At 39.9% G+C, this 26,090-nt stretch overlaps 1 protein-coding gene and 1 pseudogene across 28 annotated transcripts in view; one reads left to right on the top strand and one right to left on the bottom strand.

The window, feature by feature from the left end:
- Positions 1–26,090, top strand: part of Znf644 (zinc finger protein 644) — a 79,944-nt gene that overhangs the window by 36,542 nt on the left and 17,312 nt on the right. For 18 of the 28 annotated variants that reach the window (XM_029478066.1, XM_029478073.1, XM_029478057.1 and 15 more), the window contains 2 exons: positions 21,427–24,452; positions 24,624–25,229. The exons of 1 other annotated variant lie outside the window; for it this stretch is intronic. In XM_029478066.1, coding sequence (XP_029333926.1) covers positions 21,427–24,452; positions 24,624–25,229 — 3,632 coding nt within the window. The remainder of the gene's footprint in view (positions 1–21,426; positions 24,453–24,623; positions 25,230–26,090) is intronic. 9 more of the 28 variants (XM_021162588.1, XM_029478077.1, XM_029478076.1 and 6 more) reach the window with 2 other exon arrangements.
- On the bottom strand, positions 10,430–10,927 carry LOC110294382 (annotated as a pseudogene).

The raw sequence follows: 26,090 nt of genomic DNA, 5'->3' as shown, positions 1-26,090 counted from the left end.
CCGCTGTGGACAGTCTGATGCAGAGCCACATCCCACACCTGGGTTTAAAACAAAAACACGTTCATATAGCATAGCCTGTTTTTAAAAGAAACCAAAACTTCTCACTACAGTTATGCATGGTTGCGAGCCACCCTGTGGGTGCTTTGTCCCTGCAAGAGCCAGCCAGGGCTCTTAATTGCTGTGCTATGTCTTCAGCTTTTAGATATTTTTTTTAATTTTCATTTTATATTTCTGAGACAGCATCTCAGTCTGTAACCCTGGCTAGCCTCAAGTTGCTACATCCTAAAGAGCTGTGCCTAAATCTCTTGTAGAGGCTTTCTCTTTTCCAGCCGCTCCTTACTCTGAGCACTCACTTGGAGTCAAACGGGGCTCTGCCTCCCCCTTCCCGGCAGGCCTGTGGATGGGGACCCCCATTCCCAACTCCCAACGCTGTGTCAGTGGCCCCTGGGTGCCCAGGAGATGGGGAACCACAGACAGTGTCCCACACTCTGCTATTTCCCACTCCCCACCCAACAGCAATGTGTTATCATGTCCCCAGATTTACATTTTACGTGTTTAACAGGAATTATTGTGTGGTTTTTTTTTTTTTTTCTTGTTTTTTATACTTGAGAAGCTTTTAGACTTTTTTTCCTGGTTTAGCAAAACCATGATATTCAGGCTTACTTTATTTAACATTTATTCAGTACCAGATTGTATCGGTACCATTGTTACTAATATTTTATAAAGATTAATAATTTATTCTTTGTTTTATAATTAACAAGATTATAATTGTTATACCACTCTTATGGCAGTAAATTAAATAGGAAATAAAGTTTTTAAAATGGAGGGGTTATATTAGGGTTCCCTGGAGTCACAAAACTTATGGGATGTCTCTATAGTAAGGGAATTTATTGGAATGACTTACAGTCTGCAGTCTAACTAATGCAACAATGGGCAGCTGTGAACGGAACGTCCAAGAACCTAGTAGCTGCTCAGCCCCATGAACCTAACTGTTTCAGCTGGTCTTCTGTATAAGCTGGAATCCTGAAGAAGTAGGTTCCAACAGAGGTGCTGGCAGTAAAAGTGCAAGCAGGCAAAGAAGAGCGAGCCTTCCTTCCAATGTCCTTATGTAGGTCTCCAGCAGAAGGTATGGCCCAGAGTAGAGGTGTGTATCTCCAGGCCTGGATTTGGAACTTGCTCTGTCCCAGGCTGGCCTTGAACTCAGAGATCTGCTTGCCTCTGCCTCCTGGGATTGAAGGCATGAACTACCTTGCCCTGGGCCTAAGCCCATGACCGCTCTGCCTCAAGATCTGGATCACAGCCTTCCATCTCTGGACTGTAACTCATTCCAAATGTAGTCAAGGTGACAACCAGGAATAGCCATCACTGTGGGCTTGATGGTACTCACCTTTAATCCCAGCATTTGGGAGACACAGGCAGGTGGATCTCTGAGTTCAAGGACAGTCTGGTCTACATTGTGAGTTTTAGGAGAGCCAGAACTGCGTAGGAAGACCCTGTCTCAGAAACACAAACAGCCAAACAAACAAACAAAACCCCACAAAAACTATGCACAATTAAAATTGTTAACTCCATCCGCATGCTTATGCACCTTCCCCAGGATATTCTGGAAAGCACAGACATGGTATTGGTCCCCACTAATATAAACTGGCATTATGTTTTTAAACTGGTTTTAATTATCATTTAAATAGAACCATTAAATATTTTCCTTTTTATAATTGACCTGTTTCACTTTGTGCTTAAGGTTTTCCATATTGTGATGTTTTGCCAACCTCCTTTTTAAGGCGGTTGTGTGTATGAACTATGTTTTATCAAGCTTATTTGCCAGTGGGCATGTAGGTTGCCCTCAGTCTTCATCTTGTGAATGATACACATGCTGTGAGTGTATAATCTGCTTTCAGTTTTCTGTGAGAGCTGCACCATTTAATGTTGCCTCCAACACTGGGCAGATGATTCTTTTCCTGTGTCTTTGCTCATCCCTTATGTTCTCGTGTGCGTGTGTGCGTGTGTGTGTGTGTGTGTGTGTGTGTGTGTGAGGTGGTGCCTCACTGTACTTTTGTTTATTTGAGAAGGAGTCTTGTAATTTCAAGCTGGCCTCAGACTCCTGGGTTCAAGAGAGTTTTCTGCTTTAGCCTCTGTAGTGTTGAGCTGCCAAGCTGGGTCTTTTGATGATGCTGATGCTGAGCATCTTTTCATGTGCTTGCTGGCACTTGTATATCAGTATTAGAGAAATGTCTATTCAGATTCCTTGCTCATTATGTTGTGAGTGTAAACTTCTTATTACGTATATGACTTGAAAATGTTTTCTCTCCACAAAGATCACCTCACTATGGACTGTTTTGAGGAAAAGGGTGACAGTTGCTGTACTCTCTCTACTCACATCTGTCTTGCTTTTGGGATCACATCCAGGGAATCATTGCCATGATCCAGGAAACACATGTCATGATGCTTTCCCTTTATTTTCCTCTAAGAATTTGGTAGTTTTGCCTTAGGGTGGTCCTGAACTTGTAATGTAGCTGAGGTTTATGTTGACCTTGCGATGGCTCCATCTGCTTCTCACCTGGTATCACCATACTTGGTTTATGCAGCATTTGTGATTGAACCAAGGCTTTGATCCTTCTGCTACTTGATGCAGGTCCTCAGCCCTATTTGTAGTTTTTGTATGTTTGATCTTATTCATTTTAATGTTGTTTCAGTTGTTTGCTGTCCAAACAATTTATAATTTAGTTTTATTTTATGTGCATTGGTGTTTTGTGTGCATGTGTGTCTTTGTGAAGGTGTCAGATTCCCTGGAACTGGAGTTACAATTGCGAGCTGCCATGTGGATGTTGAGAATGGAACCCAGATCCTCTGGAAGAGCAGCCAGTGTTCTCAATCACTGAGCCTTCTCTCCAGACCCTGCCCATCGAGATTTTTATGTGAATTTCAGAATGGGTTCTTATATTCTGACATAAATGTCATTGGGATTCTGATGAGGGGAATGGCATTGAATCTGTAGGTTTCTTTATACAATGTTGACTTCTGTCATGATTAATTTTTGTCAAATTAACTACATGTAGAATTAACTAAACCAGGATAAACCCATGAGGGATTGTTCTTGATCAAATTATTTGAAATGGGAAGATCCCATTTTTGATATGGGAAGATCCACCTCATTCCTGGGCCACACCTTCTGCTGACAGCCTATATAAGGGACACAGAAGAAGGAAGTTCCTGCTCACTGCCTGCTTGCCCTCACTCTCTGCAAAGTTCATTCCTTCACTGGCATTGGAGCCCACTTCTTTGGGATTTTGACATACTGAAGACCAGCTGAGACATCCAGTTTTGTGAACTGAACAACCACTGGATTCTTGGACTTTGTACTGATAGACAGCCATTGTTGGACTGGCTGGATCACAGCCTGTAAGCTACTGTAATAAATTTTATTCATATATATTCATATATCTTCTGACATATACTCATGTATATACTCACTTTATAAATTGTGTTTCTGTAGAGAACCCTAAGTAATACAGCTTCTCAATAAGTCTTACAACCTCTGTTTTCATTTGTCTTTAATTTCTTTTAGGACTGTTCTGTAGTTTTCAGTCTGCAAGCTGCCAGTCTTGGTTAGGTTTATTCCTGAGTATTTCTGTCTCTGGAATACTTATAGGAAGCAGAATTGTTTAATTAATTTTCTTTTTAGTTTGTTCATTGTTAGTTTCTTTTTTTTTTTTTTTAGATTTATTTATTATTATAAATAAGTACACTGTAGCTGTCTTCAGACACACCAGAAGAGGTAATAAGATCTCATTACAGATGGTTGTGAGCCACCGTGTGGTTGCTGGGATTTGAACTCAGGACCTTCAGAAGAGCAGTCAGTGCTCTTAACCACTGAGTCATCTCTCCAGCCCCTCATTGTTAGTTTCTAATAGAAACAGCTTGTCTTCCTATATTGATTTTTGTGTAGTAGCTTTGTTAAACTCTTTATTCTAACAGGTTTTGAATATGTTTTAGTTTTCTGCATGTACGATAGTATCATGTGTGCAAACATAATTTTCCTTGTGACTTTGCCCATTGGCTGCCTTTCCTTTCAGCCCTCCCCATCCTTCCTGTTGTCCTGGTCCACTCCTCCTTCCCTCTCCAGCTAAAGTACAAGAGACAAACAAATGGCTGTGTGCTTTATCCCTAGTCTTTGAGAGAAAGCTTATCATTGTCACCATTGAGTATGGAATTAGCTGTGGTCTCTTTATTGGTTTATTTCTGAGTTTGTTGATCATGAACTAGTTCTAGAACAGCCAAGGCTTTACAAAGAGATCCTGTCTCAGTAAACAAAACAAAAGAGTGATTTAGAGAAGGACTGAGTATCAGTACTTAAAAGGTTTTAAGTACAAACATACTTGAGAATGTGACCTAAGAGATCCTGGCTATCTAATTATAAAAATGGAGCTGGGAATGGTGGTTGTGATGGTTTGTATATGCTCAGCCCAGGGAATGGCACTATTAGAAGGTATGGCCTTGGAGTAGGTGTGTCACTGTGGACATGGGCTCTAAGACTCTCATCTGAGCGCCTGGAAGTCACATTTCTCCTAGCAGCCTCCAGATGAAGATGTAGAACTCTCAGCCCCTCCTGCACTATGCCTGCCTGGATGCTGCCATGCTCACACCATGATGATAATGGACTGAACCTCTGAAATTGTAAGCCAGCCCCAATTAAATGTTATCCTTATAAGAGTTGCCTTGGTCATGGTGTCTCTTCACAGCAATGCAGACCCTGACTAAGACCATGGTTTATACTGGTAATGTCAGCACAAGAGTTTGAGGCTAGAGTGGGCTGCCTAAGGCTTTAATGGCATAGAATATAATTTCAGGGCAGGGGATTATTATACAATCTTGTTGTTGTTGTTTTTTTTTTTTTTNTCTTTTGAAGACAGGGNTTNTCTNTATAGAGCTGGCTGTCCTGGAACTCACTTTGTAGACCAGGCTGGCCTCGAACTCAGAAATCTGCCTGCCTCTGCCTCCCGAGTGCTGGGATTAAAGGCGTGAGCCACCACTGCCCAGTCACATCTAGGATTTTTAATACTGACCTAGAATTGTTTCAGGCACAAGAAAGGACCTTTAGTAGGGGTCTAGGTCTAAGTTTTCTATAACGTGGATCAAGTGGATATTCACGTATTTCTATATCAGATATTTAGAAGTTAAGCTATTCTTGCAATTAAGGAAATTGACATGGATGCCTGTCTAAGCTGGGGTCCATTTCATTGCTCTTGGGTTTGTAGACATAATGTGTAAACAAGGATCATCACTTTTCATGGTTTAGCGGGTACTCTGTTGATATCAACATTAGTGTGGTAGAGGTTGGTGATTTTAGTTTGGTATTTTTAGAGAGTAGAGATCACTAATGTGTTGGGTGAAGCATGATGTCGCCTGCCTTTAATCCCAGCACCCAGGAGGCAGAGAGGCAGGGGAATCTCTGAGTTTGAGACCAGCCTGGTGTACAGAAGGAGTTCTAAGGCAACCAGGAACTTCACAGAGAAACAAGGAAAAACAAGGGGATAAATCACTAATGTGTTACGTTGCAGTTGAATGTTCATATAAAGTTTGGTTGAAAACATTTTTTAGTGTGCTTGTATAACTGGGCTGCCACAGAGCATTCCACATGGGATCCCTCAGCTGCCTTCCCACATTTCTAGAAACAGGTAATCTGAGAGTGTGGTATTTGCAGGTGTAGCTTTTCCCCAGGCCTGTCACCTTCACTTGTAGATAGTCGCTGTCTGTCTTTGTTTTTTGGAAGATTTCTGGTATCCTCTCATGTGTACTAGTCTGCCCCTAAAGAGATACATCAGACTGGGTTAGGGCCTGCCTATCAGTTTCCTTCAACATCAGCCGTTCAGAGCCTTTTCTAGATCCTGTCTTTTTGAGGTATTGGAGGTTAGGGTTTCAACGTGTAGATTTGGGATGGGCACTGATTTGTAAGGAACTTTCTCTTGCGCAACCGAATGGTTGCATGTGCTGAAGTGACTATTCAGGGTGGTTTATCAGACACTGCTTACTGAGGAACGTCTGCCAAAGAGGGTAACTTTTATTTTGTAATGAATATATATTTAACCAATCCCCTAGAATGAGATGACAGATGCAACACAGTGACTAGATTTGTGACTTGTGTTTTATTGTGTTCGATAAAGTATGTGTCTACTTGTCGATATCTGGGAGGCATTCTCACAGAGTGAGAAGAGCCATCCCTCTGAGGAGAGCTCTAGGACCGCTTTATTTTGTACTATCTATGGTAATGGAGGAGTTGCTATGGGATTGGATGCAGGGTGCGGAGCATGTCCTCTGGCTGCCACTGAGGTACATTCCTAACCCTACACATTCACTCAGAGCTTTTTTAATTCTAATGACACTGACTGGAAAGAAAAGATAAAGACTTACAGTATTTATCAAAATGACAGCTTAAAGCAGAGATAGTCATTGTTTATCAGGCTGTGGATAGAACATGAGTACTACAGAGTTCTGACTTTCTCAGGAGATCGGAATGGTTACCATTAGAACCTCTATTACAGTCTACTCATTTCTCATAAATTATATTAAAATGAGAGACTCATTGCTCAAATTGATATACATTAGAGAACATTTTACCAAAAGAGAAATTAAGACAGTTAATGAAATTTTAGTTTGGGGGCTTGAAGTAAATTTTTTCCCCTCAATACAGTCTTTTGTCTTTATTTTATACTGCTGAAAATTATATTACATACATAGCTTTCAAAGTGGATTAATTTCCTACGTATGAATTTTGAAGCTTGTGAGTGAAGTCCCGACTTTGGGTATGTACTTAGTATTTGCCTGATAGAGATGTGCACGTTCACCACATTTCCATAGAGTTGCATAACTGTGTCAGATGAGTGTGATCTTTGAACACACTGGTAGCTAGACACTTGACAGAAACATTCATCATACTTGACTAAACCAGCTGACATGAATAAAGAAAACATGAATCCCTCTCAGGTTACAGGCCTATATAGTCACCTTCACTGTGTTCTGTGTGTCCCACGTCACCTGACCGCTCACAATGCAGTGACTATAGCAGAGGCTGTTGGCTCTGTCCTTGTGAGCCATGGAGAAGCTTTTTCTTGATTTTACAGGTAAGTTAGAGGAGAGGATTGAGGATCCGTCAATCAGATGTTTGAAAGACAGCTGGAAGAAACTGTTGTGCGTGAACATATAACAGAGGAGCTCAGGAGCACACAGGCTTCTGTGGTAAGCAGCCTTGAGCTGATTTGAGGAACATTGTGAGTTAAGGGTAACCGGCTTTGTGTGAGTGAGAGCTGAGCTGAGGAAAGAAGAGGACTCTAGACCAAGTGAAGTGCATGTCCATGGCCTGTGACCGGAAGGGACACCGGGAAGAGGACCTAGTCCAACTGATTCAGCTGGGTTAAGAATTTGAATGACGCTCTGAGAGGAAAGTGTGAAGAAGGACAAAGGTCCATTGTGCTTACCAAGTAGAAAATGGTTGGAGAAGGGCTGAGCTTGGTGGGGCTGCCTGCCATCTCCGCACCGAGGAGTCAGACAGACACCTGAGGAGAGAGTCTCTCAAAGAGAGGACTACTAGTGGGTTCCATTTAAAGTCTGAGATGCTGTTTGGATTTCTTTCTTTTCCATTAAACACACATGAAAGGTAGTTGTTGTTGTAATAATTAAATAATAAATCTTGGTGGCAGGTTTGCTAACCGCTTCAATGCTTTAAAAGTTCCCAAATGAAAGACATATACACAGCCTTTATATTTTAATATGCCTTAGACAGCAGAATAGCTGAACCATTTCCTAACCTCCATGTTGTTAATCCCGAGTTATTATTTACTAATTCTGTGTTCTACCTTGGCTGCCCTCTCGGCCGGGCTCTTCCAGATCCTTCACGTGGCGGCTGTACCTCTCTGGCCTGCACTCTTCTCAGGCATGGATGGCATCTTTCCTCTCTACCACACTTTCCTGGCATGGTGGGCGGATCTTCTCCTGATCTTCTCCTCTCTCTTCTCCTGGTCCCAAGCCTGGGAATCCTGAAATCCCACTTCTGTCTGTACTCCCTAGCTATTGGCTGTTAGCATCTTTATCTACCAATCAGAACCAATGGGACAGGTTTCCCAGAAGTTTCATGGAGGTACAGTTTTTTGGGGAAGCATAATTAGCATTTGTAATATAAGCAGCTACATTTCCTCCTTTTTGTCCAATTAAAAAGGGCTCAGAATCTCTTAGATATATATATTGAACATAATTATAACGAGTATGTAAATTGTAAGGTATGATATACACTTATCCAGTCCATCATATTTGGCAAGTATTCTGTCATCTAACCTAAAAAGTTTCCAATTCTGTACTTAACATGTTTGATTTTTAGCTTGTATTACCAATTGAAAACCGTCCCTTCAAATCTGAAATATCTTCCTTAATGTTAGAAAATCTAATTTCAATTATGAGACTATAGTCTTCAGCCCCATCAGAGATCTGAGAAGGAATTACCTGAATATGTAGGAAATACAAAGACATAGCTTCCATATCTTATTTAGTTTGTAGAGTCAGCTGATTGCCTGGATAGTCTCTGATATTTCTAAATCGTTGGAGCATCTATCCATCTGTGAAGAAAAACCTGTTCTCCAGAAACTTGCTTTGTAGTCAGGAGAATAACATGCGATCAGGTATAAGGACATGATATGTCCAGTCTTAGAGCACCGTGTGTTAGCAGAGACAGTAGTTACTAAGAGTGCTGTTGCACTTTATATAGGATGCTCTAGGAAAAGCTGGAGATAGCTAGGCACAAGGGTGATCCATACAAGTATTTGGAGGCAGAACTTGAGGGCAGAATACTTGGCGCATGGCTAAAGAACAGCAGAAAGGCTCAAGTAAAGTGAGTAATGAGTAAAGTGGTGTGGAGTTTATGATGAAGGATACTAGAAGTAAACAGAACATGAGCTTCGTGATAGTCACTGCTGTGATATTTCCTATGATTTTTATGTACAGATTTTCAATTCAATTAATAAGTTAGTAAAATTTAATAATTTAAAATAGGATTCTGTGATTTAAATTAGTTTTTGTTCTTTCAAGTAAGAAAACATAAAAAAAAAAAAAAAAAAAAAAAAAAACAAAAAAAAAAAAAAAAAAAAAAAAAAAAAACCAACCCAGTCAAATACAGAAGGTGTAGTGTTTTGGATTGAATTGTGGTTTTTCTTTAAAGGCTACACATTAAACTCCAAGTCTCCTATACCCCAGAGTATGGCCTTATTGAGAGATAGGCCTTTACAGTTGTAATCAAATTAAAGTAGATTATTAGAGTAGATGTGATAAGTTGTGGCTGGTGGGTTTTGAAGTGAGGAAGTTTGGATATGAAGACTCAGCGACAGGATGTGAAGTCAGAGGGGAAGGATGGTTGTTTATGAGCCAAGGAGATCTGTGATACAGGTTGTTGTTGTTGTTGATTGTTTGTTTTAAGCTACCTAGTATATAAGACTTGGTTGAAGCAGTCCTAGGTTGCTAATGCCAGAAGTTACTTTACCCTGTTTCTCCTGATTCTTTCCCCAGACTTAACAAGGGTAATAGGGTGGTAGGGAAGCTTCCCATTGTTTTATTGTGTGTTGTTAGTCTGTAAAGCAGGTTATGGAACTGCTGGTTAGAGCATAGCAAGTGAGATCAGGGCTGACACATTAAGTAGGACTTGCCTTCCAGGAGAGTTGTAACTTTATAACTCTTAGATGGTGCTATGTGCTTCTTTAGAGATAAAAGACAGTTGATTTCTCAACTTTGACTAGAATTGTAAGATTGATCCCCTCCTCCATTTTGATAAAATATTGTAGTTAACTTTCAATTACTTGAAGTATTTTTAGAAAAAAAAAATAACTGTTGCCACTTGGTGGCACTACATGGCTTAAAAATGAGTTAGATTGTTGTTATGTTAACTGTACTCTGCTACACATGATACATTCAGGGAAGAAACTAAGATGAGAAACTTGATGTTGTATTTGATTCTGATTTATTAATAATTACTGATACCCTAAAGTAGGGTTTATAAAAATGCCATAAACTATATAAAGTCTAAGCCAAGGCTTAGTTTAATGGGTAGGGAAGTGTGCAGTCTTCTGCAGGAGACCTCCATTAGTTCAGATACTGCCTGTCATCTGGCCTGAAGTCTTTCTTAGTCTAAACGTGAAAAATGACTTTAGTACTAGAAAGCTCTTTCAAGTTTTCTTTATTAGCAGTATTTTTCAAGGTGAACATTTTATATTTTCTTATGAAGCTAAGGATCAGTTATGTTTAGGTAATCAAGGTACACATTTGGAAAATAGAGAGAATTAAATATTCTTTTTTTTTTTTTTCCACCCCGTGCACTTTATTGAATCCACTGTGGACAGATAGGTGAAGGTAACATTTGCTTATGCGTAGGGTGAAGGGTCGAGACTGGAGCCTGGGGGCGGGGCGGGGGGCGGGGCAGATGTGGACCGTGGAGCACAGAGCAGCTAGAATCCAGAATGGGGTGTTCTTTGTGCAAACGACTGAAAGTCTACCATAGAGGTGGTAGAGAAAATGATGATGCAGATAATGACCATAAGGATGCTGAAGATCAGGGAGCTGATATTCAGGCACTTGGCAGTGGAGGTGTAGGCCTGGGCTCCAATCATATCGCCCACCATCTTCCTGTCCCTAGACTTCACAGAGTAGGCATAGGCAATGAAGCCCAGGCAGCAGGCGTTGAAGTGTATTGAACAGGGACCAGACCACATGGTCAGGCACAGAACTCTCTGGGCATGTTGATCACGGTGGTCCTCACAACAGCTGAGTTGTTGGGTTCACCCAGCTCAGTCAGCCCGTACTCCTCTTTGATTGTCTCATAGCTTGGAGGAAGTCCGGCATTGATAGGCAAGAAGGCTTGAGAATTGTGGCTCATGGTACTGACTCTGGAACAATCGCCAGAATTAAATATTCTTAATTAAGTCTTCCTACATCATATTGAGGGCTCCAGCAATTATTTCTAAAATATTTCATGCATTTTTATTTGTCATGTAGTTGAAGCGTGAGAAGTGAATTGTGTTTCCAGATGCACTTTTACTCCCATCAAAAGACTTGCACAGCTCTAATAAAGTATCACACACAGTGTATACAGTGCACAAAGTGTAAGGCACAGCTCATTGGATACCACACAGTAATCACCTCATGACTACAGGTCATGGGACAGATGCCACCAGCCTGGGGCACCCCATGTTTACCTTGCCAGTCACTAGGCCTTTCTTTCAGAGTAGCCTTGCAGGCTTGCAGTACAACTTTCATGCAAGTAGAATTATATAGTATTTTGTCTCAATAGCATGTTGGGGAAGTCTGAATCTTGTCAGGTGTAGCCATGGTCCACATTTACTTCTTAATGGTTTGATTTTTTACTAGAGAACCTTTGGATTGAGTTACACTGTTGAACATGCTTCAGAGTGTAACATGTTTGTTGGATCGTTGGTGTATATAGGCTGGAATTGGACATAACACAAGAACTGTTTCCCAGTATGGTCTTACCAGATGTCTATAGTGACTCCCCAGTTCCTCTGTCTCTTCAGTTCTAGTATATACACTAGTGTATACACAAATATATTCTCTGGGTACTCTGGATACTGTACAAATACCCAGGGTGGCCAAAAGAAGTGATTGATCTGGAGTTAGTAAGCAGTTGTAGGTGCTGGGAACTAGGTTCGGATACTCGGCAAGAGCACTCTATGCTCCTAACTGCTGAGACATTTCTCCAGGCCTCTTTGCTTGTGTTAGTTACAATTAATCTTCTCTCTTCTCCTCATTAGGATCCTCCACCCCTTTTATGAGCTTGCTTAATTACTTCTAGATAGAAACTGCTCAGAAACATACCTTAGGCCTACTTAGGCCAGACTTTCACTGTCTTGTTGCCTTGTGAAACAGAGACTTTCATTTTAGTGTAGTCTAGTAGGTCGTCATTTTGCTTTCTAGGTAGTGTTTGTTGTGTTCTGTTTATTTCCTGTTCTAAGGATGTGACTGTCTATAGTCTCTTGTATAACAGTGGTTCTCAGCGGCAGGCAGTTCTCTTCTCTTTGATCCCACATCTCTGCTTTGGCAATGCTTTCACAAGCAAATGGATAGGGTACTGTGGCATTCTATACATTGGGTTAGGGGTGCTACCAGGAGTACAGTATTGGCAGTACAGTTGGGAAACTATCCTAGTAGCTTTACTATTTGGCTAGAATCGATTTTTACAAACTGTCACTATTTCATATGACTATACATTTTATATGTATTAAAAAGACTTGCTGTTGATATATATTACTTTGTCATAAATAAGGTGATTGTACACACACACACACACATGGACTTGTTTCTCTTTCTGTGCTTTATCTTTGGTCAGCTTACTCTGGTTTCAGTGCCACCATGCCTTGATTTATGTGACACGTAAGTCTTTATATACAAGAAGTACAAGCTCTCTTTGTTGTTTACACTTCCATCAATGTTTGTTATATTTTAGGTTTTATAAAATTGAATGTATTTATTACTGTGAAGTAGAATCATATTTTCATGCTATGGTCTTAAGTTTTTCAATTTTTATGAATGTTACCTCTATTTAAGTCAGTGAGTCTCAAATTATTTGTTGACCCTTTATAAAACTCTGATTTGTCTCAATGGTTCTATCAGTGTCTCCACCTCAGTGCAGTTATCTAGGCGCAGGCCAGGTATCACGAGGGATTTGCCTCACAGATGCTTGGTGGCATAGCTGCCCTTACCTTGCCTACCCAGTGTGTCAGGCAGTCCAGGGTGTCCCTAGGTATTTGAGAAGGATAGCTATTTTATTTGAATGTGAGCAGAAGCTATATAAATACTTAAGCTACATAGATACTATATAAATATTTCAAAACATGTTTGCATAAGTAATGCAGTTTTATAAAATATAATTTCTAGTAGAAATTTAGTGAGTCTAGCATTACTTTACATTTAAGAAACTTTTTTAAATGTCTTAATTGAAGACCTTTCTTGTATTCGTCTACCTGTCTTTTTTTTTTTTTTTTTTTTTTTTAATATGTTGGGCTATCCCAAATCATACAGCCTCTGGAAAATTTCATTATACACTTAGGAGAGAAGGAGAGCAAAACTGGCAGGGAAGGTGTTAGTATGAAAATTGCTTTAATTTTGAGGACTCCTGTGCAGAGCTTTGGGGATCCCCAGTGCTTCTTAGAGCACACTTTTGAGACTTACCCTTGAGGATTACAATTGCATTCTTGCCTATAAAATTTTAATTTAATTATGTCATTTTAATCTTTTTAGAGAAATGCAGAGATCTAGAATACTTGAATACCACTTGTATTCTCTCCCCTCTTACTCATTTTTCTTCATCCAGTTTTGTGCTGCTTTAACAGAATACTCAGATTGGTTCCTTTATAACACCATAGACAAGGATGGCCAAAACTGAGGTGCTTGCTCCCTTGAGTGCCGCCTTGAAGTGCAGCTGAAGCCTCACAGGGCACTAGGGAGAGCAGAGCCCTGCCCTCTCTGACCCACCCATCCCCAGACAGCTCTCCTTACAGCTTCATTGTCTGTTCATGCCTGCCTCCCAGTGCTGTGGTCTGGCACAGGAACTGAGGACATACTTTGCCCCTGAGCTCTCTGCCCATCACGCCTACTGTTGCTGGCATTGTTTGTACTAGGATGCTACTAGTCCTTTGTCCTGGCTTTTGCTATTGCTGTTGCATGCTTCCCAGCCAGAAAGGCCTGGCAAAATACAACTGAAAAAGTTTTTCCCATGTTCCAACTAGAAAGACCATGCACTATGGGACACCTTGTTAATTTAATATTACAAAGAAGCCATTATGTGACTTAGAGTTTGGGTGGTTTTGGGCAGATCTAGGAAGCAAAAATTTCTTCTACATCATTAGATATTGACAGAATGTACCACATTGTATGATTGTTCTCTTTAAAAATTGAAATAATTCACACGACATACAATTAACAGTTTTTAGAGTGTGGTTCTGTGATGTATGGTGTATTTGCATTCGGAGGCAACCATCAGCTCGCATAGCTGAGTCATTTGGTCACTCCATAAAATACATAGCCTATTATATAACCATTTCCATTTCCCCTGTTTCCATCTTCACTTGGTGTGTTACCTCTGTCTCTGATGACCTTTTAGGATTAGCTACTTACTTGTGGTTGAATAGCATTCTGTTGTATCTTTTGGGTTTTGTAAATACAAGCTGTACATATATTTTAATGTAAGTTTCCCCTGTGAGTCAGGCTTACTGCTCTTAGCTACTTTTGAAACTGAAGTTTGGATTGAAAGTTAAAGGCCTGCCTGGACTTGGCAGGCAACTTTGTGGGTACTCCTCACAGTAAAAACGAGGACTGAGGATATGGCACTGATGAGCACTGGCTCCAGGTTTACTGTAAGCACTGGAAAACAAATCTCTCTGAACACAAACTCTCATTTTTGCAGAGATTATCTAATATTATTAACTATCTAGATGTTGACCAGCTAGGTCACATGCTTCCATTTAGCCCTTTCGGAATCACCTAACGTTTTTTCTGCACATGGGCACTTCACTTTCTCATCATCTGTGTGTGAGAGTCTCTGATTCACATTTGTCTCTATTCTGGTTGTTTCTAGTATACTGTTCGCTAAAGCTAAGGATCTTATGGGTATGAAGAATTTATCTTCTTGAGGCTTTGATTTTTAATGACCATAAAATGAAACATATATTCATTGGCTTGTTGGCTATTTGTAGATCTTCTTTAAACAGACAATTTGATCAAGTCTACTGGTTGTCCTCCTCGTTGACCTTTTTATATATCTTGGTTATTTAACATTTATCTAATACATTTAAATAATGCCCTTTGATAAACAGGCCTTTCTTTCATTCATTTATTCATTCATTCAAGACAGGGTTTCTCTGTGTAGCTGTCCTGGAACTCGCTCTATAGTCTAGGCTAGACTTGAACACAGATCTATCTGCCTCTGCCTCCTAAGTGTTGGGATTAAAGGTGAGCACCACTATGCCCTACATAGGTCCTTTATTTTGATAAAGTCCATGTTAGTTTTTACCCCACCTGTGCTTTTGATGCTGAAGCATCCATATTCCATGACATCTTCTAAGAATTTTGCAAATTGGACTCCTACATTCAGATTGCTTTTTTGTTTTGTTTTGTTTGCTTATTTTTTGGTTTTTAGTTTTAGAGACATGGGCTCATTGAATACCTGTGGCCTGAAACTCACTGTGTAGACCAGGCTGGCCTTAGACTCACAGAGATCCTCCTGCCTCTTCTCTGAGTGCCAGGTATTCAGAATGTTGATCAGTTTTGTTTTAATATCTGATCTGGCTCAAAAGGCAGTTCTTCTCATGTTCAGTTTTTTTTTTTTAATACCTTGGTGAAAATTAGTTTGCCATGGATGACTGATGGATTGGTTGATTTCTGGACTCTGAAATAGATCCCATCAGTCTGTATCCCTGCCTCTGCCACTGCCACTTAACTACTGTAGCTTCGTAGCAACTTGAAATTAGCACGACTTGCCTTGTCTTTTTTAATACTAGTTTTGCTATCTAGGGGCTTTTTGAAAGTTTACATGAATTGAAGATGAGTTGAAAGGGGAACATTTCTACAAAACCTTAGGATTTTTAAATTTACAAAATATTTTTATTAGTTACTTGATTTCATACATTGATGTAATGTATTTTGATCATAGTGACCTCCTCCCAACTCCTAGATCTACCCTTAGTGAGTTTGGTTTGTGCTGTCCATAAATTGAAGAGTGTGAGGCCACCTGCTTAAAGAAAACTTGACTGTCCTCACAGAAGCCATCATCTGTCAGGGGCACCTCAGCTCCAGTGCTGCCTGGCTCCTCTGTACTGGCCGTGCTCGGACAGCCAGCTGCTGAGAGTTGATGAGCACAGCCGTCCTGACCAGAATCCAGTGCTTGACTCTGGTGGTGCTTCCTGATGCCCAGCTCCTGGACTGTTCCTCTCTTCCTGACTCTCGGAAGGACTGGTGGGGGTGCAGGTGTTCTGTCTGGCTGAGTGTGCATGCTAACCTCGTCCACTGCACACAGGAGCTTCTCTGGGTGGCTCTGAGATCTGCTCTTACTGTGGGTACTTAAGAGGACAGTTAAGTGTCCACCTGGCAAAATGACAGTAGTTAGGATCTCCCCTCACCATGAGTTCTTGGTCAGATTTGCAAGCCAGATGAGCATTTTCTAGAAGATTTAGTCCTGCTGAATTCCTAATTTCTGAATCTCAGACCAGGAAGTAGTAAGATAACTGTATAGGGAAGGAGTTGGTGAGGTGGCTCAGTGAGTAAAGGCACTTGCTACCAGCTAACAGACCTGACTTCTGTCCCCAGGCCCGCATGGTGGAAAGACAGATAAGACTCCTGGGAGTTCTGTCACCTGCACATGTGTGCTGAGAACAGCACAAGAGATGGAGACACACCTTGAAATCTCACCTTGAGCTATTTTGAATGAAAGCAAGACTCTGTCTAAGTTGCCTGTGTACAATATTTGTTTATGTTTCATGCTGTGCCCCATCACACCTCGACGGTTGTGTAGTTACCTACATGTGTTCGCCATTTGGCCTTAGGCTTCTTAAAGTGTACATGGTCAGAGGCAGACAGCTTTATGGTTCTCCTGTGTTCCTCACTTAGCACGGTGTTTTCATTGCCTGAGGGTCATCAGTAGTGTATTCCAGTTGTCATTAAAAGATTGTTTCCAGTAGTTCAAATTAGAGTGTTTAAGGTCCTGTAGTTAAATTCTCCTCTTAGTTTCAAATAGTGTTGCTGGTTAGTGATGCAATTAAATTAACATGATCGTACATATTAGAAAGGACCTTAGTTACAGATCATCTTATTTGATCTTCAACCTCTAGTTCTGTTCTTAAGTGTTTCTGGCAAATAGCTACCTGCTGAGCCATTTGAGTTGGTCGTTAGATAAGACAGCCGTCTTTTGTGTCAAGGGTTCCTCTTCCTGGCTTTTCTTAATTTTAAGGTGAAATTCTGCCATTATAATTTGAGCATATTGACTACATGTTCTGCTTTCTGTGACAGGCTTTCAGTAGTTTATAGATTATTAACCCTGTGGGTTGTGACGCTAAGCAGACTAACGTGCTTCTTTGCTATATTATATGGCATGGTGGTTAGTATTAGCCTCTATTTTTGTAAGTTGTTTATTTTTTATAGTATTTCCAGTCAGCGTGACACCCCATCCACATTAAGATACTACCCAGTTGATAGGATTATGTAATACACTTTGTCTTGTAGTAGAATCTGGGTGAGAATTAGGTTTGTATGTCATTACAGTGTGTGTAGTACTTATAGGCTTAAATGCTAAAGTGATTTAAATGTAGTTCATTGGGATTTATTTTGCAGTTAAGATGACAGTTTGTGAATGGTTTTCTCTCTTTGACCCAGTCTTATACCTTACTAGCTGAAGTTGTCATCTGTTCTAAGGATAATGTAAATGAACATAGGGTTTCTGAAAACCTGACTAGAACTCAGCTAGTGGGCAACGTTATAATTTATTTATAGCTATGTAATACAGTTACTAATGAACTAACTTAAAATGAGGGCAAAATTATACTACTTTTTTTTTGTGAAATTATACTATATAACAAAGGTTGGCATTATGTAATAAGTACTCATAAAATGTTAACCTACTTGCAATAAATACAATTAATAATGTACATAAAAGAATGAAATTAAGATAATTTTTATCAAAAAAGAATTATTCATGAACAGAAAGTGGACAGCATAGATTTGATGACAAGAAGGTTGTATCTAATCTGAATTACTGAGTGACCTAGGAAGCTTGCTCAGAGGGATTACAGAATAATTATGTTAATATGCAATTATCACCTCATTTCTTCTGTAGTAACCTCAAGATGCAGTGTAGTGAGGGTGTTATAGCAAGTGCTGATAGTTTGCAAAAATACTGATGTTTGAGATTTCTGAGACAATAAGACTAGCTTGAGGCGTGTAAGTGATGATCTGTCATCTTGAAGACAGGCCTGACCTCTGTGCTGTGCAGTGCTCACCGTGTATGACTAGAGGCAGCTATAGCTGCAGAACTCATTATGTTTCTAGAAGCTGAAGTACGCTTTATGTAGATTTTAAACCCCCATTTGCAGCTTTAAAAAAAGTATGCATTTTTTAAAGAACATGTTTAAATTCAGTTAAGAGGAAGATTCTGTGATTCTATGATTATAGAAGGATTTTAGTAGTGCTATCTAAACAGTTTTTAAAGAATCTTAAGTGGTACTTTGAATTAATCAAATTCAAGTTCTCTTAAACATTGAAATCTTTTAAACATCATACCATTTTAGTATGTTTTAAATTTGTTAGCTTCCTTTATATTTATTTTTTAAATATATTTTTAATGATTTATTTTTATTTTATGTACTTTGGTTTTTGCTTGAATGTTTCTCTGTGTGAAGGCATTGGATCCTTTGGAACTGGAGTTACAGATAGTTGTAAGCTGCCATATAGGTGCTGGGAATTGCACCTGGGTCCTCTGGAATAAAGCTTATTGAACTACCCCTCTAGCCCTGGTTAGCGTCCTTAAATTGAGTGAGTAATGCTTATCTACAAGTATGTTTCTTTTGTTACATCAACAGACTGGTGTCAGTTCTTCAGCTCTATGTACTTGTCCATATAGAGTAGTTGAAAACTGTTTGGAGAAGTGTTAAATTAGTGTATAAGTCAAATGTTGTTTTATCTGGATGAATACAGTCCTCTTTTAATCCAAGGAAGTAGATAAAAATTACAGATTTTTCAGAATGTAATGATAAAGATCCTTCAGAATGTAATGATGCATTGTTTTTCATTGTGCCCTGAAATTTGTATAAAATGCTTTAAGCATTTTATAGTCAGAATGTATTAGGAAAATTAAACCCAGAAAAATGTTAGCTGTGTGTAAACACCAACTTCAGACTCCATTTCTTACATCATGTTTTCCAGTTGATGAAATAAATTGCTCTTTTGAGTGGCCTAAGAAAGCCTTCTAATTTCTCCTGAGTAGAGACAATTATGAATTAGTAGATAGTTAAGTCGCATTTCATCATGTGGACATGAAGAAAAACTGACTGGTAAAGACCTGCTTTCATGTTTCAGCAGTGTGATTTAGTTTCTTTTGTTTACTAGATATGTTTTGTGGACCAAATATGTTTTTATACATGTATTTTAAATATGTTTTTGAGCAAAATGGCTTGATATCTTCAGAACGTGAAGTTAGATCTTATTAAGCCATTCTGGTAACAAGGATGCAGCCTTCAAATCAACATGATATTCCCCTAGTTTGTCACCCTGCTGTTCAGGGGGCACCAGTGAAGTTGCTTTAAATGGAAGGCGTCTGTTCATCCTTCAACCTCTAACACCAGAACAGATGGGTAGAACACAGAACATGGAAGGCTTTACCTCTGAGGTGGTAACAGTGAAGCCACTCATTAACACTGAATTTACCACTTCGTTAGCAACGTTGCTTCCTGTTGAGAAAAGCTAATACAGGCTTCAAATTGACTGAGCATATATTTGACTACCTCTGTGATTATAATAAATAGAAACAGAAAGTGTCTTTCAGGCTAGTTAAAAACCTGTCATTCATCCCAGCATTGTGCGGATGTTAGTACTGAGGCAGTTGACTGTTTCCTGAACTTGGCCTGAAATCCCAGGGTTTGGTACCAGGACAGCATCAGCCCCACTCTCTTCACACATGTTTATGTGCTGCCCATTTTTAACTTGTGTTTGTGATGTCGACTCCTGCTGGGTGCTGCATTAGCACCACTTTGGGGTGATACCGTTGAATATGATCTTATTGGAAGTCTATTTTTATTACTGTGGAAGTTTGCCAGCTTCAAAGCAGAATTCTAAACTGTGTGAGGGAAGGAATAATGACTGTTGGTATAAATAATGCCAAGGAAAGATCTTTATGATAACTTGTTTGTAATCTTTGATGTGTTTATTAAGCATTTTGTTGAAAGAAGAATGTGTTTCTGTAACTTATGAAATGAGACAGTTATTCAAATCCTTTTTTGTGCTAGAGTTAATGATTTACAAAACATGAAATTTCTACTCCAAGTGAAAATTATTTAAAATATCTTAATTTCTGAATTGAACTTTAGACTCTTGCTGTCTTAAAATAGTATTGTTCACTATACAAATTAAAAACAAAAACTGCAAAGATAATGCGAAGGATATATTTTTGTCTGCAAAGCAGAAACCAAGTCTGCCCTGGTTACTTGAGTGAGCGGCTGTGTGTACATCTCATAGATATAAAGCTGTTTGTTTTCTTTTTTCTTTTGATTTTGCAGTTGCATTTTTACTTATTCAACACTTAACTCCTTTATTCAACAAGCGCTGCCTTGCACCCTTGCCTGGTGGTTCAGGGAAACATGATGGTGACCAGGTTGTGTCCCTGCCCTTAATGAGTTAAGGACAAGCAGTTGTAGTGCAGTGTGTCCACTTTTCCAAAGAGCCATGTGGAAGAGCAAGCGCCCTGTGATGTAGGGGAGTGATCTTCACCTCTCCGGGCAGCCTCATACGGCTCCTTTCTTTTAAGTTTCTTTTGTCTTCTTATAACAGCTCAATATATGATCAAAAGCACTTTGCCATGTTAAATCTACATTATGTATGAAATACACTATTTATAACATCTCATAAGAAAATTCTAGGCCTCTACACTACTGTTAGATTATAAGTGATATAATTGCTTTTTGGAAATGCCTAGAATTTGGGATCTCAGAGTATGAAATTTTGACATAAAACTTCACTAATTTTAACATTAGTAACTTATAATTAAGAATAACTTGGATAAAGAATGACTAGAACCTTATGAGTAAGACAGTTTTGTAGAATTTTGACAGAACACTATCTTGAGCAAAACAGTTTTAAATATTTTAGAAATAAGAATTACTATTTATATATAAGTAAGCCAGTGATGTTGATTGCAATTACTATATTTGACCCACATTGTTTACCCTGAAGTGTTTTGTTACCTTCTTCCAGAAACGAGCTTCAGGTGATAAAATAGTTCTTTCCATTTGATGATTCCAGTTCTTCTACTGTAACTGTCCTTGGGGAATCTGTTCAAGCCAGGGAATTGTTTTTATTATAAAATTATGCATGATATTTTAAACTTTTTTCCGTGTGTAATGCATTCATTTGTATTGTATGTAAGCGTATGCTGCCTTTCCTTGGTCGTTTGTGTATGTATAATACTTAATTTCTAGGAAGCAGAAATAGCAATATTTGCTTTGAAAATATTTTTAAAGTGGTTCATTGTTTGAAGTGTTTTCTAATTCCTATAAAGTTATTAATATCTCAATATATAAAGAGTAGAAAATTAAACCAATGAAAATGTATACTTCCAATTTTCCATACATTCCAATAGTACTTTTTTGATGCAAATCTAAATTTTTGTTTTCCATTTTCTAGACTAAATGTGTTAAATGATCTTGCCAACAATATGGATGATTTGAAGATAAACACCGACATTACTGGTGCTAAAGAAGAACTCCAAGATGACAGCAATTTTATCTCTGAGAAAGACAGTGGAGTTCATAAACCAAAAGATTGTCAGACATCAGTTCAGAAAAACAGTTCGTTGACTCTATCTGAAGAATCGTCAGAGGATCGATCAGAAAAAGCCTTAAGTGGAGGCCAGTCTGCTTTGTTTATCCCTGCCAGCACTCCTGCTGTTCCTAGTGAGAACTTTACCTTGCCCACAGGAGCTGTTGTTAATGGACCAGTCTCATGCTCCTCTTCCACAAAGACTTCCAGTATGAATGAAGGTAGTGTTTTATTAACCACTGGACAGCCTGCAGGTCAACTAGCAACAGAGTCTTGCTCCACTTTGAAGGCAGCAGCTGATCATCAGCTGTCTACACCACAAAAAGCAAGTCAACACCAAGTTCTGTTTTTGTTATCAGATGTAGCACATACTAAGAATCCAACCCATTCCATTAAAAAAGCACCTACCTCTGCTTTAGTCGGTTGTGATGTTCAGAATTCAGTAGGGAATAGCATGAAGTCAGAGAGCACTTTACGAAGTCAAGCAGAGGTGGGTCAGGGCGACGCCTCCGCAGTGGTCAGAGACGACTGTGTCAGCGCGTTAGCAGTGATTTCCTCAGGTACAGACGAATTTAGGTCAGAAAATGATACAAACTGGGATCCCCAAAAAGAGTTCATTCAGTTTCTTATGACTAGTGAAGAGACGGTGGATAAATCCCCAGCTCATTCTAAAGTAGTAGGTCTAGAAAAAAAGAGAAAGAGAAAAATGGATGTGAGCAAGATCACTCGCTACACAGAGGACTGCTACAGTGACTCAGGCCGTGCACCTGGAAAATCAAAAATTCTTCAGGTTGACTTTCTAGGGCAAAATGAGGAGATACAAGCAATAGACTCACAGAACTACACATTATCAAAAGTGAAACCTGAGTCAGCTGATGGACACTTGGAGTCTGTGGACACTTTTCAGCATCTAGTTTATAACTCAGATAAATGTGGAGAAGATAATTCACCTGTTCATACTCGCACTTTAATTTCAAATACCTTAAAAAAGAAATGTGAAGAGAGTGATCCTGAGTCACCTGTTGCTTTCAGTACTGAAGAGCCATCATTCTACCCCTGTACAAAGTGCAATGTGAATTTTAGGGAGAAAAAGCATCTCCACAGACATATGATGTATCATTTAGATGGGAATAGTCACTTTCGCCACCTTAATGTCCCCAGGCCATATGCTTGTAGAGAATGTGGACGGACATTTCGAGATCGTAATTCACTGCTAAAGCATATGATCATTCACCAAGAAAGACGGCAGAAGCTGATGGAAGAGATTCGTGAGTTGAAAGAGCTCCAGGATGAAGGCAGAAGTGCTCGACTCCAGTGCCCTCAGTGTGTGTTTGGTACCAATTGCCCTAAGACGTTTGTGCAACATGCAAAAACCCATGAGAAAGACAAACGGTACTACTGCTGTGAGGAGTGTAACTTCATGGCAGTGACGGAGAATGAGCTGGAATGTCATAGGGGCATCGCCCATGGAGCAGCAGTGAAGTGTCCTGTTGTGAGTTCAGAAGTAACTCAGAGAAAAACACAAAAGAAGACTTCAGTGAAAGACTCTGTTATAGGATCATCCAAAAAACCTGCTACTTACCTATGTAAGATGTGCCCCTTCACTACGTCAGCCAGAAGTATTCTGAAGAAGCACATGGACTATTTGCATTCCTCGGCGTGTGCTGACTCCTTTGGTAATCCACTGGGACTTGACAAAAGAAAAAGTGACAGCCTTGAGGAGTCCGGAGATGCCGATAGCACCAAGTCATTAGCAAAGCAGCAGGCAAGTACATTTCCAAAGAACTCTGCTTTAAAACAGGATGCTAAACGGACATTTGGATCAAGCTCACAGTCAAGTAATTTTTCAAAATTTCATAAGCGGCCACATAGAATACAAAAAGCTCGGAAAAGCATTGCCCAATCTGGTGTAAATGCGTGCAGTCAAAACAAGTCTCCTCATAAGAACGTTATGGTTAAGAGCAGCACTGACCAACAACCAAAGTATTTCCATCAGGCCCCGAGAGAAAAACCTAACGCCAGGGCAGACAGCAGTTATTTATATAGACACAAGTATAACAACTACCGGACGATCAGAAAATCAGGTGACTCATACCCACTTCCTTTCAAAAAAGAGGTTAATTCATTAAACTCTTTACATCTATTTTCATCCAGTAACTCTCATACTTTTATTTCAGACCCTCTTAATGCAGACACCAAAAGGCCAGAAAACGGGAAAGACCACAAGCGTGTAGCTGTGAAAAGAGTAGTTAAGGCCTCAAAGAAGGACAGCTCTGCTGGAGAGGACCTGGATAGCTATCCCGACTTTCTGCATAAAATGACTGTTGTTGTTTTGCAAAAGCTTCATTCTGATAAGAAAGATAGTTACGAAACAGAAGATGACAGCTCCTGGGATAACGTTGAGTTAGGTGACTACACTACACAGGCCATGGAAGAAGAAGCCTACAGTGACCTTAGTCAAGAACATGTAAACTTACTGCCCCTGTTTAAAAGCAAGATAGAGGGCCAGGGCCCTGGAGAAAGTGCTGCCCTGAGTTACGATCAGAATGATGGCTTCTACTTTGAATATTATGAAGACGGTGGCACTAACAGCTTTTTACAGGATATACAGGATCCTCAGCATTTGGAAAGCCCAGAAACGCCTTTGTCAAAGCATAGTTCTGTTTTTCATTGGACTGACTTGTCTCTTGAGAAGAAGTCATGTCCTTATTGCCCAGCAACATTTGAAACGGGTGTTGGGTTGTCAAATCACGTCCGAGGACATCTTCACAGAGCAGGATTGAGCTATGAAGCCCGTCATGTTGTATCACCAGAACAAATAGCCACAAGTGACAAGATGCAGCACTTCAAAAGAACTGGCAACGGGACGCCTGTGAAACGAGTTAGAAAAGGTAAGTCCACTGTTGGAGATAGTTGGGGCCTAATAAATCTGTTCAGATTCAGAGGAGGTGAAAACTGTTTGAGTTTGGTCCTTTTTAGAATCACACAGTTTCCATTTATGAATATAATCATTTACAGTGATTTGTAAGAGTCTGATACTACTCTTGAAAATCTTTTTTTAGCTATAGAGAAGTCTGAAACTACTTCCGAACATACTTGTCAGCTCTGTGGTGGTTGGTTTGACACAAAGATTGGGTTATCAAATCATGTCAGAGGCCATCTGAAAAGACTTGGGAAAACTAAATGGGATGCTCACAAATCTCCAATCTGTGTTCTGAATGAGATGATGCAAAACGAAGAGAAGTATGAAAAGATCCTGAAGGCGCTCAACAGTCGCCGTATTATCCCCAGACCGTTTGTAGCTCAGAAACTCTCCTCAGGCGATGACTTCCTATCTCACAATGTCTTACCTCTTGATGAATACCACAATGGCCTAAAGACAGAGGCTCTCTCAGTGTCTGCATCAGAGGAAGAAGGGCTGCATTTCTTAAGTGAGTGTGGTGAAAGAAAGCCTGAACTGCCCAGTGGGAGAAAGAACCAGTCTCTTACACTGATAGAACTTCTTAAAAGTAGAAGGCTAGGCGAAGAAAGGAATTCTGCTGTTTCTCCTCACAAGACCCATAACCAGACAGCAAGAAAGAGATTTGTTCAGAAATGTGTTCTTCCATTAAATGAAGACAGTCCGTTGATCTATCAGCCACAAAAAATGGACTTGACTATGCACTCAGGTAAGGACACTTGTGAGTCTTTCAACACAGTTGAGTTGTGCTTTGTGAGGTAGAACATCCATGTGAAGTGCCTTCTGAGCATCTTCCTGTTCAAACTGCTGCATGGCGGGGCACACTGGCTCTGCTGTAGCTCATCAGAGGATGCCCAGCAGTACTGAGTCTCTGCCTCATTCTTGGTCTGAATGTAAGTTGACAACAAAAGCAAAGCGTGTGCACATGAACACACAAACACACACACTTCCCCTACCCCTACACTAAGCCAACTGACCTGTAAAAGTCAGCACTGCTGAGGTATGTATGTACGGGAGGCTCAGGGTTAGCAGCACAGCAGTGTTATTGGAAGACCTCTGACGTGTTTCTGCCAGTGCTACCAAGAACTGAGCTGCTGGTGTCCCTCTGCTAAGGCAAGGCAAGGCAAGGCAGTTCAGAACAGCTTTAGACCAAAGGATGGTACCTGTTGTGTGATACTATTAACCCAAACAAGAGTCTCCTCCCTGAAGCCTTGTTGTGTTGTATTGTGTGACTTTAGAGAACTGTAGTGAATACGAATGTTCATTTGGCCTTGTGAGTGTCACAGTTGTGCTCTACTGCAACAGAGCAGGTGCTTGGCTTAGTGCTGCTGCTTTCTGTTGAAGGGCTGTTTTGAATGTCCTGGGAAACAATGTGGCAGGTAGAGAAATACTTTGGTATTCTTAGGTCTGGTTTATACTCAAACACTAGAAGGGTTTGTTGGGTTTGTTTTTTGGTTTGTTTGTTTTGAGGTTAAGAATGTTGGGGATTTATGTATTTATGTTGACTGTGTTCTTAGCCAAATAGAAATTGATCAGTGTATTAATAAAAGATGAAGTTACTGTAATTCTG

The sequence above is a fragment of the Mus caroli genome, chromosome 5, assembly GCF_900094665.2.
Source record: "Mus caroli chromosome 5, CAROLI_EIJ_v1.1, whole genome shotgun sequence".
In the NCBI taxonomy this organism is placed as follows: Eukaryota; Metazoa; Chordata; class Mammalia; order Rodentia; family Muridae; genus Mus; species Mus caroli.
Note: the sequence above shows the minus strand (reverse complement) of the source record. Positions and strands in the feature narration are given on the sequence as shown.